This window comes from Rissa tridactyla, chromosome Z, assembly GCF_028500815.1.
Source record: "Rissa tridactyla isolate bRisTri1 chromosome Z, bRisTri1.patW.cur.20221130, whole genome shotgun sequence".
Classification (NCBI taxonomy): Eukaryota; Metazoa; Chordata; class Aves; order Charadriiformes; family Laridae; genus Rissa; species Rissa tridactyla.
This window is the reverse complement of record NC_071497.1, coordinates 3,929,233-3,945,520: the sequence shown is the minus strand read 5'-3', so window position 1 is coordinate 3,945,520 and position 16,288 is coordinate 3,929,233. Positions and strand designations below refer to the sequence as shown.

The following is a 16,288-nucleotide window of genomic DNA, read 5'->3' as shown; positions in this document are numbered from 1 at the left end:
CTGTTTAACATCTCCATCATCAAATCGAAGCTTACAGAATGATTACGGTTGATTGTAGGCATTTGTCGTGGTTCTAGAAATTCAAGAAATACGTCTATCAAGTGGGAGCTATTTTACTGTTTCCTAGGAAAAAAAAAAAAAAAGATTGACAGGAGGTATGAATGTTAGAGGTTTTTTATCTTATTCCAGGTGGACCCATTGTAACTTTTTACTCTGAAGAAGGTTATTGGATCACAAATGATTATATTTCTGTAAAGCCTTACTTGCCTAAGTCACTTTTTGAGTGAAGAATCTCACTGGAAAATACTTTGTGTCAATAAACATTTTCAAGATTGAGTATACTTCATACATGAGAACTTGTGGCTGTTTCCAGAAGGAATTTGGAAGCAGGGGGTTCTGAAATATGCTTAGAATATGAAAAACATTTTTTCATAGATCGGCTTATGAATATTTCCTACATGGCTATGAATATTTCCTTGTTTAAATTCCTTTTACTGAAATAATTCGTAAGTCCAAACCGAGGTTGCTATTAAGATAAAGTTGTACTTATTTAAACAGGCTTGTTTGACAGGCTAAATTTCTCTGGCAAAATTAAACATCAGAAAAGATGCTTTCTATGTTCATCGCAGCTTTTCTGTTTGTGGATTTTTTAGCAAGTTGAAGACAGAATTTCCTCTAGAATGTTATAGCAATATCTTTTTGTATACCAAGAGATGTTTGCTTGGTTATCTCTCTTTGTATCCAGTGTAGGTTTATTAGTTAGAGTACAGTTATGATTCTCATTTTCAGGTGGCAAAAGAAACTTCCTTCTCCTCAGTCACTTATCCTGGACTGGTCCAATATGTTGCTGCTCTGAATTGTTTCAAGCTTTGCTTCATTAAGGATTTAACATGGCCTTAATTCAGCCATCTGTTATGGGTTTGGCAGACCCACAGATCTGAGGTATTGGTCAGAGCTTTAGAAATTTCCCACATTTTTAAAGGTTAGGAAAAGAGCTACCTTTATGAATAGATTTTGAATAATTCTCAGCAAGACAATGGTGCAGAAGTGGGGTAAAAAATGCATGTCATTCTCTGAAGCACAGGGTCCCCTGTCTGCCTTTAGCTCTGCTGAAAGGCAATTAGCATTTCAACCAGCCAATTTGGTTACATGCAATGAAGTACTTGGGTTTGTAATTTGCTGCTCTCGGCTTGGTGCTGTTGAGAACTAGCTCTGTGTAATCCTCTCAAAGCACCTTTCTTTCCAGCATAGTTATTGTTGCTGGTCTTAAATAACTAATCAACAAAGAGATTTCCTTGTCTTGAACTACGGGGTGCCTTAGAAGAACGAAAAGAAATACCCAGTTAATAAGGGAATGATTATAATTATTAAATAGTGATTATTAAATTGTGACATAGGTTAAAAGGTTTAGAAAGCCAAGGAAAGCACAATACATGATAAAGGTAGTGTGAGAAGTCTTTGGACCCAAACAAATTTTGCTTTGGGGAGTTTTCTTCACCACATAAATACTTTATCTTGTGTTTTATATAAAAACAGGTTGCCCAGATTTAAGAGATTAATTCACAGCATAGATTAGAGTGAGGGCCCCATGCTAACCACCTTCTCGAAAATGATACAAATGTATTTTTACTTCTACAGAAATAGATCTGGAATAAAACCAACATTCTTTGCTAACCAACATCTAATAAAAATTGAATGCATTTAACTGTGGAAATGAAGCTTGTTTTGATATACATTTTAAATGTAATATATATGGTTGATTCAAATTTTCATGTTTAATAATACACTTTTATGAACTCAAGAATAACTCACTGACACAATTATTCTAATAATTAGGCAACACATTAAAATTCTGTTTGGCTCATACATGCGTATTAACTTGTAAGAATCCACTGTGGATAGCAGTAATTCCTCTGTCAGTACACCCAAAATGGTGTCACCTAATCCCCACCACGAGGCTGTAATTTACTCTTCTATACCTTACAGATTTTTTTTCTTGCAATATTATTATGTGTGAAGCACTATTGCAAAGCAGGTTGTTACATTTTTGGTTTTAAGTATGAGAAAAATAGCCACTATACTGCAGAAGCCCAGAATTACTTTTCCTGATATATGCTATTCATTCAGGCCATAGTACTTCATTCAGGACAAGTACTAAGTATTTGAAGCTACATTTTTTTGGCCTCAGTTCACGTGTTCTAAAAATATGTGAAGTAAAAGTGTTGAGGACATGCGAGAAACCTCCAAAGTAGAGATACAAATGGAAATTATTGTGAAACTTCAGATCTTTACTGAAGTAGACTAAATGGGCGTTCCTCACTGAAGCCTCCTGGCCTTCCTCAGATGGATTTGTGGTTCCATGTGTGCAAGAGCCTGATCCTTTGGCAGGCTCAGGTGCCGTTTGTTCTACAATAAACATGAGTTGGGAATGCTAAGCAGCTTCATGGATGAGTTGTTTGGGTTTTTTTCGGTTTTTTGTTTTTCAATTGGTGTTTTTGTGCAAGAAACCGTTTGAGAGAGAGTATGAGTGCTTATAGTGTCTCAAGCCCTACTTGGAGCAAAATGCCTATGTAAAAACCTAGACCCTGGCTCTGGAAAACCCTGGAAAATAATTTCCATTAGTGAAAGACGCCTGCTGTTTTCATTAGAAGTATATAGGTGGGAAAGGATTTCCAGTGTGGAGCTGAAAACTAGATTTACCTTTTGCTTAAACCTACACTATATGCTAAGTGAACTCTTCCAAAATAACATCTTGGTTTTTTTACAGTATATAAGCTTCCCATCAATTGCATGAGATAAATTAGAAGTTTTGCAGCAGAAATCAGTGTTGTTTTGTTGGTACAAATTAGGGCAAATTCAACTTCCTATCGGTGTGTTTCTTGACATAGTTAATTAGCAGATTTCAGCCAAAGTTTGTTTACATTAGACTCTGATCTCTGTTCTAAATATAAAGTAACCTTAATAACTCCAAGTCGTTTCCCTGGACTCAGGATAAAAATAATCTGGATTTTACAGCTAGTCAGAATTATTGTCTGGTTCTCTGTTTGACCAGCAAATTATAAGGTAGCTGCAAGTGTTTGTAGAAGAGGCTTGTGTTCGCCCTGCTTGCTGCAGGCAAACAGAGGTCGTGGGCTCAGCACCGTTTGAGAGCTTTGCCCTTTATTCCCTGCTCAGAATGAGAACTGGCAGAGCAGGCGGCTACCTCAGAAAGCCTTTAGCATTACCTGCCTTAAGACATAAAACTTGGGTCTCCAGTGCTGATTACGTGCTTTAGAACTTAACATTTAGGGATATGGTTTAGATCCGCTCAGATTCTTCTGAGGAAGTGAAAAGAAGCTCCCAGAAAACTTACCAGGGGTACTATGGGCTTATTACACTTTTTACCTCTCAGTGACCTCTAATAACAGGATGAGGTAATTTGGATTTCTCATCGGTCTTGGCCTCGGCTTGCAGATTTACCACTTGCAGTATTGGCTCCCGGCTGTGACAGCAGATTTACCTTTCTGACTAGCAAATATAAATACAATGGCAGGCAGCTTATGCATCTTTTCTTCCTTAGGATTTCTGTGCTGACAGGTGTGTGCCTCTTTCAAGGGAACATAATTGAACGAGCAAGAATTTCCACATGGAGGTGTTGTTCAGGTTGCATTAAATTGGCCATTACCAGTGATACACGCAGTCACAGACAATAAGTTGTTTTTTTTTTTAAATATGGCAACTGTTAGAAAGCAAATGGTCAGGAGAATCATTGACTGATGTCAGTGTCATTAATCTCAAATGCAGATAAATCTTCTTAGCCCCTGAGGTTGCGCTGGGGTACTGTTCTGCCACGACAGCAGTAGTCAGTAGGTAAGTAAGCAGCTGAGCCCCAAAACTTCAGGACAGTGAAAGCTGATCAAGGGATTTTCAGCACGTAGTAGTCTGCGTTTGTGCTTTGGCTAGCACTTTCCAGTGTGAGTAATTAGAAGGGGGATGATGGGCGGGTACCTGGAATGTGTGTGTAGTAAAGAGGGAGACAAGAAATCCTAGAAAAGAACTGGAAGCGCAGGCATCCAGTGACACTGAATAAAAAAATTGGTGAGGCAGACTCTTGCCCCAAATGTCGCAACTATTAGCACAGTTCAGGGGTGCAGACAAAACAGTACTTGTGAGTTACTGTAATTCTCAGACTTTATCCACCCTGAAGCACACTGAAGGCAAAAAAGGGATATAGCAAGATACTGTTTTGAAATAGCACGTTTGGAACACTCTCTTTTCCAGTCTCTATTAGAGTGAGAGACTTATTTATCCCACATCTAAACAAAAAAGCCCAAAACCAAAAAAAGAAAAGGCAACCAACAGGGCAGACTGGGGTAATACCCACTACCCAAATGCTAGACACAACTGTTGTGTCCTCCTTTGCCTATCTGCGAACTGTGGGAACTCTGAGGCAAAGAAGACCCTGGTCTGAAATAAAGTATTTCTCTCTTAATTTGGGATCATGACAACATAGAAAGGAGAAGTTTAGTAAATCCAAGTTTTTGTAGTTCCTGCTGCTTTCCTGGGTTGTTCTCCAATACCGTTATAAATTTCAGTGGTTCTGGGAATGCCTAGAGTAAAAATGCTGAAAATGTTTCTGCAACAGGTGCAGCAAGGGCAATGACCTTGTGAAGCTTCTTGCTCTGTCCTGTTCCTGCGTGCTACAGAGAACCTCCTCTTTACATATGAAAGAGCACATGTATCTCTCTCCATTGTATTCAGCCAAAGATGCTGCTGGGGGCTGACATCTCCGCTGTGAATAGGCTTCTCTCTGGCAACCATTGATAGCTGTAATGCTGTACTCAATGCGAAGTGCTAGGCATGCCAGTTTCTGAATGTTCTACTTGGCTGGGTATTTGTAATCACGGGGAGCAGACAAGAGCAGGCAGTGAAAAGTGCACTGGGCTTTACGCTTGCTATGTCCATGGACTTCAGAAATATACGAGGAGCTGGGGGAAGAGGAGCGGGCTTCGGCTGCTGGGTGGGAGAGGTGCTGCTTCACCATACCTGCCTGTATGGCAGGAATCCATACCTGTCTTCTGCCCAGCAGCAGTGGCAAGTCTGAGGCTCAGGGTACTTAACCCCTCGTTCCCTCGGCTGCTTTTTCCCACTTTCCATTCCATATCTGGCATTTTATGCTCATTTCATTTCAGATTTGGAGTCTTTCGCAGCCCTTTCATTTCCCTTCTTGATCTCCATGTGCCACTACTCTGTAGGTTCCCTCACCCTTCAGTGGAAACAGCCGGGAGATCTTTTCATTCTTAGCGCTTTTATTTATGAAGCACGGAAGCCAGTGTAAAAATCTGCAGGAGAGACTTCTCATTCTTTACAGAAGTCTGCAGAAAAGACCGCTCATTCTTTATAAACTTTAAAATCTTCATCTGGAATTTGTTCCAGAAACTGAGCAGAAAAAGCAAGGTAATCCTGGTGACTCATCAGTTACGAGAAGCACCAGTTTCATAAGCCTACCTCTCCTGGGCGCTCCAAGTGGGCAAGAGATTGAAATAGTATTCCTTACAAAATTTGTGACATTGCCATGGAAGTTACTGCATGGAATCAGTATGTGCTCTGTTGGGTTCTACGCTGGGATTCTGTGTTTTCAAGGGAAACACGAAGGTGCTTCAGAAGGTGCCATAAAATGCAGACTAAAAGAAAATATTACTTAGGGATCATGACTCAGAATTCTGAGTCAGATCTCTTTTACTTTTTTTAAATTATATGGTTGAAGAATGTTATTTTTAGACTTTTTAAGATTCTTTAATACCATTAAAATGTCTAGATAATTTTTTGAGAGGTACTTCCTTTTCGTTTTGATGCTAGAAACTTTTATTATAAACCCCTTACAAACATCACCTAGGGCTCAGTATGAAGCATTGCTTTAAACTACTTTAAACACTGATACTACAAATCATTATTTGAAATGACTTAGTCAGAACATGATAACGGAATAGTTGGTCCATTGACTCATACATACTCCGAAGGTATATGATATTCCATTGCTGCTTGTTGTTTCAGAAACATTTAAATTACTTTGAATCATTAATCTGTTTTAAAGCTCGACTGAACATTCTGGGTTTAGAGAACGTCACTCAATAATATGTCACTGAAGCAGAGAGGAGTTATTTGATGCACCAAATGCATAGTTTACCAAATTTTAGTGGTGAACAAGGACTACAGTTTCAGCTTCATTTGGAAAAAATAAAAATTAAGCTCACCAGTGGTATACTGGGGTGAGGGAGGTGGGGAAGAGTTGCCTTTTAATCCCTGAGCTTGTGAAGGCTTCTGCTGAATTTTATGCAATGCAGTTAATGAGGAACAAATTTTGTTCCCACACAAGTTTCTGTAAGAATTTAGTGTACACAGTGAGTTCATATTTAATAAATACTGTGACCTATAATATCTTTTCGGCTATTTGAATAGATTTGTTCTGCATTCTCTAAGTCTTGTCTTATGTTATTTTTACTTTATTACATCATTTTTTACAAATAATCATGATTTTCAAAGTTGAGTTTATATAAAGTGAGTAAAAACTACTTTTGGCAGGCTGTGCAAAGTAAATCTTAGTACAAATAATGTAACAAGAAAGAATACTCACCAGCTAAATAATTGATGGTATGATTGTGAAACCTCTCTTGTTCCACAGGAGTAATCCTATAGTTTTAGAATGCTCTCTAGTAGAAGTAATAGAATTCAAGTAATTCTAAACTTTGTAATCTTGCCCTCAAGGATCATGTTTTCAGTATTATTTACTAGAAGCATGTACCGTGGGAAGATATTTGCGAAGTCTATGACAAGGTAACAGCTGAAGCTAAAAGGTCAACAAATTCCTCAGTTTCGTATGGATGATGCCCGCATCTGCAGACAGCGTAATTGTCTCAGAGTTTACAAAGGTTAGACAACCGCTCTCTTTCCAGCTTGACGGTTTGTATTTTTCAGAGCAGTTCCACACAAAAATAATGAAAACGTCCTGCAAGTTTTGGAAATGCTGACAATTTTAAATCCAGCGGGGTTTATGTGTATGCATTTTTATCTTTGCTTCCTACTGTAAGCTTTTTCTGCACAAAAATTACTAAATACATAGATACGTAAGAATCAAGCATTGTTCCTGAAAGTCTGTTGCGCGTTGAATTCTCAACGAGAGCCATGGATATCTTGAAGGACTGTGTTCATGGTAGTAAAAGTTTATAGCAATGTGTGGCAGCAAAATTATTTTACTGTGTCACATTTTTGCTGGAAATAGCAAAACACTGTTCAAACGGGTTGTAAAATGGGTAGTTGTTTTCATGGGGAAAATGGTTAGTCCTGATTTTTTGCACTAACTTTCATTGCACGCCTGTTCCCTCTGTGATGTTAGAGCTAGGTGAATTTTTTTCTTATAAGTAATTAAAACTGGCTAATTTTGTCATCTCACCAGTCTTTGCTTGTAGGAATTCTGAGAGATGCTGGTAGTTTTCTTGACTGTACTTATAACTCATTTAATACGTCATGTCTGTAGATAATTTTTGTTCTTTAACTTGCCTGAAAGCAGTTTATTTCAAGTCCTCACAACATAAAACTGACCCTTGCCCAGACAGAATTTATTGTTAGAAGAATCAAAGTCTTGAAGTCTTTCTGAAGCTGTGTTAATTTTAGTGGTCTGAAGGCTTTCTTATTCTCTGTTCAGCACAAGATTAAAGCTACCTGACTGTGTACATGAAACACTCAGAATTTGTGCTGGACCTCAAATGTGTTCTGATTACAAATTTGACGCACACTTTACAAAAATACATTTCAGTATACATATGCATGACATTTTCTGTTTCAATGACCATTTCTGCCTGAATATTCATTTACTGTCACTCATAAATAATGGAAACAAGTAATTTGCAAATGTGGCTGAGCTTACATATTATTGATATGCAAATATCAATATAATATTTTCTGCATGGTTTATGCAACCGCCATTGACCAGATTTGTCTGATAAAGCATGGATTTGGAAGCATAATTTTAAGCAAAGTGACATTTTATTTATATGTGTAATTACACAAATATTGTTTGTAACTTTTGTACAGTAATTTTAAAAAGTAACATTATAAAATAGTGACTGTGGATTAAAAAAAAAACAACTTACTGAAAGAACTAATTCCATTAAGGATCTACAGTGGAATGCTTTTTGGTGTTTAGACCAAAACTTTGTTCTCTTGGTTTGTTCAAAAATTGCTCAGACCCTTATGATAGAAACTTGCTCCATCCAGCATCCAAGTTTTCAGTTCTGATCACCACTGTACAATATAAGGCTCTGCATAACGTGGCAGCTGTTTCCAATTTGTTGTGCCAGAGCCTCTTAAAAATGCATCTTTATCAGTACCAACACCTGATGACTTCACTGGAACTTAAACTTCTATTTTACATTACATAACTGGGCTCTGATGTAAGAGAAATAAACCACCTGAGTTTCAAGTTGTCTTACCCTGGCAGAAAAGAAAACTGGACATTGTGCAGAAACAATTAAAAATAAAGGTCTGGCTGTTAAAAGGTTACAATGGCATTAAAATGTGCCACAGTCATTCTCCGTGACAGGAAAACGTGAAAGAATCACGGGATAAGAGAAGCAGTGAAAAGAATCTCAGGTAAATACGCAAATGTTTAAGAACATTTCATGGTCCATGAGATGTGAGAAGGTGGTCTATGAGATGACCGCAAACATCCAACCCCTCACACTTCCTGCCAATTCATGTTTATTTCTAAAGAGAATCAAGAGAGCAAAGAAAGTGGAAGTAGAACTGTCAACCTTTGAGCTAATTGTTTTTGTTGGTTGGAAATGATAATTGTGGCAATATAATTGTTTTTTCTTGAAAGAAGTTACTTATTCCACCACTTGAAAGAAGTTGGTAAGTACCGCCTAGAAAATCACTAGAAAATTATGAAAATTATGAAAATAGAATTAGATGTAGATGATAATTACATTATCTGACTTGATTATAGATGAAACCTATGCATGTTTTTGTCCCATTTCTGAAGCTCACAAGATAATCACAGTATTTGAAGGTTTGAAAAGGGTTGACCGGATCCGTAAGGTTGTCTTTTATATATTTTAGATTCATAATTCATTTTTAATTATTCTTTTCTTTTTCTATAGGGATGCCCTCTGCTTCTTTATTAGTTTATTTGCTTTTAGCATTACTCATTCATTTCATATCTGGAGAAACAGAAGTGAAGTTCAGTGGGCAAACAGAATTTGTAGTTAATGAAACAAGTACAACTGTTATACGTCTTGTAATTGAGCGGACAGGGAAGCCTGCTAACATCACAGCAATTGTGTCGGTAAGAAACTATGCCAGTTATATTCTCAGTAAATATTAATATCTTTCTGAAGTTTTGAATTTTGCCTATGTTTTTATCAAGCCAGTGGAAGCGAGGGTGATATTTCGCTGGGACAATGCTTCACTTTGCAGAAGCAAAACCCATTTTCTGTAACTGCCTAAATTCCTGCTGGCTGCATCAGTGGTTTCAGAATAATAGTATAAACATCTCCTCAAGGAGACAGCTCCTACTGCTCAGGTAGAAGTCCAAACTGATATGCTTGTTTGATTTTGATTGTGGCTGTGAGTTCATACTGAAAATGTGGATATATAGCAATTTTTCCTTTTCCACGTCGCTTTAGAACCTGCAGTTTAATAGCTACTCCACTGTTTGCATCAGATTTACATATGAATTTTAAAAATTACATTGTTCAATTCATTGGGAGATCAGAGTGAGTATTTTTACGTTATTTCCTTTATTTCTTAGCTGTTATTAGCTATGATCTCAATTGTATCTCTTTAGAAGTTTAAATCCCTTCGGGTGTGCTGTACCATAGGTGGTTGGAGCAAGATGCTACATGGCATGAGTACCACATGAGAACACACCAGTGTATTGGAGACATACTGCTTATGAATTTCTGTAGTCTCTGGGCAAAAGAAACTATCTACTGTCTCCTGTAACTGCATATGAAAAATACATGTCTTTGAAATTACAAGGAATAGAACTTGATCTGTAGGGATTTCACACTTTATTAATGTCTGAGGAGAAAACCTTGAGAAAATGTAATTGGAAACTAGGGCTCTTTACTGGTGTAACAAGCAGAGTAACTTAGTTTCCTTATTAAGGACCTACAATTCAAAGTTTTGTTTCTGACACGGATATTTAGAGCACTTTTTCAGGAAGATGTTTATAGCCTGGTTTTGTAAGAGCTTTTTGGTAAGTCTAGTGTTGGCTCAGATAGATAAGAAGGAGTTGCCAGTATGTCCAATGATAGATGACAGCCACAAAAATACCTTACATACTTTTCCTCTTCATTGAACTTCTAATTTCACTCGTCTCAAATGAAGAATAGCCTTTTTCATGAGGTTCATTTAAGTGTTTAGTGCCTATAAGGGTGGTAGATTCAGGTGTGGCAGCTGTGCTGGTGTTGAGTTGCTTCTCTCCATCTAGTCTCAGCTTCCAAATGCACACTTAACCTTAGTCCTGATGCCGCAGCCTTTGTGATCTCTCCTCTAACCACCTTACTTACAGTAGAATCGGGGGGATTTTCTTTTGTTGACTGAAACGAAAGCAGGGCTGTTCATTATAGAAGAATTCCTCTTGCCAACTTTGGCAGTTAAAATGTTAACCTAGGTTAAACGTTCATCTCCTTCTAGTGCCTAGAGTGAGACAGGAAGGCAGAGGGCAGTTAGCTCTTTAGGTAAGTTTAATTCAGGTAGGGTATTATGAGCACAGATGTGTGCTAGGAATAGCTTTTCCATTAAAAAACTGGTCATATCGTGCATTATGCAAAAGATCCCCAGTTGCAAGGAAGGAAGTCATAAATGGTTCTGAATAAAGTGTCGTGTTTGTTTTGTTTGGGTTTTTTTTATGTTTCCTGGTTACTGAGCATGGGTACAAGGGGCTATTACCTATACCTTCTGTCCAGAAATTAGCTGTGTGACAGCAGGGGAAATTGTGGAAAGAATTACGTGCCAAGAAGAGTGTGTGAAGTCTGTTAAATGACTCCAGAATAATATTATAGAAGACGGTGGAGGAAGAAGGAGGTGGCATTCAATTGTGTATTTATTGCAGATTGATGGAGAAGACACAGGAGACTTTTTTGACACATATGCAGCTGCATTTATACCTGATACAGAAACAAACCGAACAGCGTATATATCTGTCTGTGATGATGATCTTCCAGAGGCTGATGAGACATTCACATTTTACTTGACACTACCAGTAAGTCCCAGTTGTTTAATTTATCTGTTCCCCAGAAAGCAGTGGGTGACGTGACATAAATGAATGGTAATCCATAGATTTCAATGTAGTTGTACTGCTTGTGAGTCTGAATCCTAACAGGTAGGAACTGAAATTTGGAGACTAGCCAGGGTGGAACTAGCCGGGTTGCAACTAGCTGAGCTTTAAGGTCCTTTCCAACTAAAACCATTCTATGATTCTATGATGGTGCTTCCTGCTCTTTAGAAGGTTTTGCCATTCCTGCGGGTGTTTCCGTGTGATGTTGCTGTGCAGTACAGACATAGTCTGAACCTTCAGTGGTCACTGCATTCAGCTGCAGATGTTTGAAGGTCGACTAGAGCCCAGAAGAGTTAGATTGTGGAGAGACTCTCAGCCTTTCCTGTTTTCCTGCATAGACCATAGCTGGAAGAGAGGGTGGAAATGGCAAAAGAAAGAGGATGACTTCCACTTGTCTGGAAGCAGAGGGTAAAGGAGACTTCCCTGAAAACAAACAATTTTTTAAATACTTGCCAGTAAGTCTCCTCATATTGTTCTGTCTCACAGAAGTCATGGTACAGGAGAGGACTTTGCATTCACTTTTTTTTTTTTAGGTAACAGTTCATGACTAAGTTTGATGCTGGTTCAGTAAAGATAAAGTTTATATTTTATTGCCAATTATTACACAACCCAGGGGGTGTTTGCAGTGAATATAAAATTGTATATTCTCCTTTCCTTCTTCCTTTGATTTTTAATGTAGTAGCTCATTTTTACAACACTGTCAAGATTTGTTTCCCTTAGCTGGTGTCTCAGTACAGTAGCTTCAAAGTTTCAGTGTTAGGAAAAAAAAAAGAACAACTTTGGGGTTCCTGGCAGTGATAAATGCTTCATACCTAGTTCCCTCTTGTGATGGTGTCGTTAATAGATTGCCAAATTATGATTAATGATTTACTAAGTTTGTTTCAAGCACTTTGTTGTTGACTTTATAGAGTGTATTTCCTCAGCAATTAAGAATTATTTTTTTGCATTCTGTTGCTTTAAATAACTTCCATTGCGGTATATAATAAAAAGACATACAATTTGTCATAGGCTAATATTTACTCTTAAAAGACAGTAAAATCAAAATGTGTATTTATTGCCCATCACAGTATTTAATATCTTATTTTGTTTTGTTAATTTTAGAAACCATCTGCAAGGATAAAGCTTGGCTCACCCAAATCTGTCACTGTAACAATCTTATCAAATGACAATGCCTTTGGAATAATTTCTTTTAACATGGTATGGCTTTTTATATGGTACATGTGAAAATTTTAGAAAGCATAAAGGTGAAATTTTCAAAGATGCTGGTTAGTTGTTTAACTGAATCCCTTGAAAGCTAATGCTGAGTTACATCTTTGAAAACATCTCTAGAGGTGATTCATACATGTCGTTCATACATATATACAGCTTTAATACTTCTGCACGCTTTTAGGTGTTGAGACGTAGCCTGAGACCCTCATGCTTGGATGAATATCCATGCTGCTCATCTTAATTATAAAATTTCTAAGAAGTTCAGTCTCGCTGCCCCTCATCTGTAAATGAAGATGTTGGTATAGTATGGAAGAAGTGAGGAGTTAAAGATGCGATTTGGAAACCTTGAGAATATTCACTGTCTTCCATCTTTAGTGAGCAATTTTATTCTTAACTCTCAACCTGAGAGAACACTATCATGATAGAGGCACTGTGTAACACCCTCTGCGATAAGACACTGGTGTGGCTCTAGTGGTGTGGAGGATTTTTGCAGTAATATAGAGGTTGTGTTAGTCAAAAGAGAAGCTATAGCTTATCACCAGCATTATGGCAATATAATTTTTGTAGAGGACTTGCCTGATAAAGCACAAGAACATGAGAAATTTTGAGGACCACAGTACTAAGCCATGCTGGTCCCTGAATTAGTGTGATTCTTTGAAATCTTTCGCCTGCAACAGTTTGATAGACAGAGTCCACTTACAACTAGCTATCTAACAAATTACTTTTTAATGGAGAAAACCTGTTTTTAACACGGTTACGTTCTCCTATAAATACCAGTGCCAATACGTCAGTGCTTTGTGTATATTGGCTACGTTAATTTACAAAACAACCCCCACCCTGCTTGCATAACTTATGATAATTTTTTTTATCTGAAATCCTTCAAGCTTTTTATTAGCTGAACTAATTGGTTGCTAGGAAATGTATGCCATCAGTGGACTGGTTTGCAGATTGGATTAACTTGTCTGTGGGAGTTTGGTATTTCTATGGTAACAGTTTCTTCCTTCTGCTGTGATATTTGATCTGTGCCTGATTGCCTGTCCTTTTCCTTCCTCATTAGTCTGCCTTAATCACAGTGAATGAGCCCAGGGGCAGAAATGAATTTGTGCCTCTCACTCTAATTAGGGAGAGGGGAACCTACGGGACGGTCACCGTAACTTTTGAGGTGAGTTTATCAAAAAGGCTTCATAGCTTAGTCGTTGAGTGAAACTGCGAGGCCATAATTTATGAAAGTGTTTGTAAAAGTGAAAGAGGGGAAAAATACCTATGTCTACATTTGTTCAATTTGCTTCATAAAATGGAAAGATATTACCTGTCAAATGGAAAATAGTGTCATTATCTGGCTGTTTAATTCGTGGAAAAATTAAGAGATATTAGAGAAAACTGAGTATTCTCTGTCATTCGGGGAGATATTTGAGGTGGCATTAGTTTTCTATTAATAGAAAACAATGTGTTTTAAGTATGCAGGAAACATCTTATTTAGTATTTCTTCAGATTTTATCTGTATTTTACAAACAAACATCTTTAATGCTTATGCCAACTTTGAACATGTAAGTATGAGAGCTCAGTATTTAGTGAAATTCTGTATCTGTAAGACTGCATTTTGAATCCCCAGAAACTAAACCACTCATTGAATATTTAGGCCGTTACGTATGTACTTGATTTGAATGTGATACAGTTATTGCCTTTATTGTTTGTTGCGTTGGTTTTTTTCTTATCTAGCTCCAATTCTATTACATACTTTAAAATCATATGTATGGTTATTTATTTATCATTTGTCTGGTCTTATACATCATCAAGGGTATAATCTAGACCTGTCAACATCTGAAAAGATTTGTACTGGATTTTATTGCATGCTAAATATGGCATGTATAGTTAAAGTACAGAATGAGATCCTCCGTGTAACTCATTGTAGATATATTCGTTTTAAGGTCCAATAAATTTTGTTATCGGCACAGTTAATCAGTGCAGATTACTGATTATCTCACAGTGTAGTTTATATACATATGTTGAAAAAAATTTACAAGATTTTCTAAAAAAAACAAACCCCGTATTGCCTCTAAGTGGCTTCCTAGTCTTTTAGGTTTCACAATTAAATATAATATCCTTAATCTCACAAGTTGAGTACAAAGCCAGTAACTGCTATTATATTTTCTTGGAACTTATTATGAAATAGTAGTGATTTAAATTAAATTAGAATGAGTATCGTTTCTGTTATTTGAAAAAGTCAATTAGGCGTCAGTAGACACCAAAGAGTCCTTATAGGCCTATATGGAAGTAATTTTCTTTCTCTTTTTCTGGCAAAATGTGATTTCTTCAGGGTGGTTACTCTGACTTACTCCATCTGACAAAAAAAGAGAAGATTTTCACAACTGACTGTGTGCGCCTGTGTGTGCAGGAGATGACTGAATAGTGTCATTTGTTCTGTATGTCACACACACTGTATATTGATTATTATACTTGTACTGGGTTTGTATTCCTGGTTTATATATTTCTGGTTGTAAAAATCAATTCTTTGCAGATAGAAGATGGACCAAACCCAGCTGAAGAAGACTTATGTCCACCTAGGGGAAATATTACATTTACCCCTGGGAGATCAATGCTGATTTATAATTTAACAGTGCTTGATGATCAGGTAAGAACCAGCTGACTTAATTTTTGGTTTAGATATGTAGAAGCTTAGCTGCTGTTCTGCAGAGACTTAGAGTAGTAAGTCACAAAAATGCTTGATTTAAATTAGGTTAAAAGTGCTTCTACTTAAAGTGATGTTAAATTTTGGCTGTGTGAGCTCTTATTTTTTACTCCTTCTAATGCTACCTTTGTAATTCTCATCAGTGAATATTTTTAGTTTCTGAACATATCCTGGCTCCTCTGACTAGTCCTGTTAGGTGCTACTGCAGTAAATGTACAAATAATCAGAAAAGCATTATAATTTTTTTGAGATGGAATACTGAGGTCCTTGTTGTATGGCCAAGGATGATGTTCTTGAACTAAATATAGGTTTATCTATTAGGCTGTCCTTTCTATATTTAACTTTTCTGTATTTCTTTTTAAGTGTGCTCTGCTTTTCCCTAATTGTCTGCCTTGCAAATTCAGGTTGTGTTTGCATAATGAACTCGGGCTCTCCCTTTTGTCTTTATTAAGTGTTTAGGCAAAAGGAACCCAATCATGACATTGCTTACATGTTGCTTTTTTGATTGCATCCTCAGTGATGCCTGTGCAGCTCCTCTGCCTTCAGTTAACAGTGCGTAAGAATCTAGTTTATTCTTTGTTTTAACTTGATTGGCCCTCATTCATGTGAAGAGCAGACATGTTATGTTTGCCACTAAAGAAAGAATATAATACTGAATATTCACAGAGAAAAGATAGATTGAAAAAAATTTATGTTTTTATATAGCTATGTTTCTCGGTAGAAAAAAAAAAAAAATTACTTCTAAAATAGAAAAGGTTCCTCAAACAAATGATCAGTCTTGTGAAGAGCATGAACTGTACTAGACTGATGTATAGAAACATCTCCTTCAGATTAGATGTAGCATTTCTGTGACTTAAACATAGAAAGAAATCTTCAGGCTTTTTGGGAGGATCTGATGTTTCTTTATTCCCCTCTGAGAAATGCTCTCAAAGTTCTGTTTCTCAAAGTTCGATCTGTAAAGGTGTGGCTGGTGCACTGCGTAAAAGACTTTCATAGGTGTACGTGAAAGATTAATTTTGTGTAAAAAACCTTTATTGATGATGATAATGGAATGCACAAGAATCCAGTGG

General features: G+C 37.1%; 1 protein-coding gene across 16 annotated transcripts in view; it reads left to right on the top strand.

The window, feature by feature from the left end:
- The window catches only part of ADGRV1 (adhesion G protein-coupled receptor V1), a 304,201-nt gene that overhangs the window by 18,126 nt on the left and 269,787 nt on the right, over positions 1 to 16,288 (top strand). For all 16 annotated transcript variants that reach the window (XM_054186136.1, XM_054186133.1, XM_054186132.1 and 13 more), the window contains 5 exons: positions 9,138 to 9,322; positions 11,096 to 11,245; positions 12,422 to 12,517; positions 13,587 to 13,691; positions 15,048 to 15,161. In XM_054186136.1, the coding sequence (XP_054042111.1) occupies positions 9,138 to 9,322; positions 11,096 to 11,245; positions 12,422 to 12,517; positions 13,587 to 13,691; positions 15,048 to 15,161 (650 nt within the window). The remainder of the gene's footprint in view (positions 1 to 9,137; positions 9,323 to 11,095; positions 11,246 to 12,421; positions 12,518 to 13,586; positions 13,692 to 15,047; positions 15,162 to 16,288) is intronic.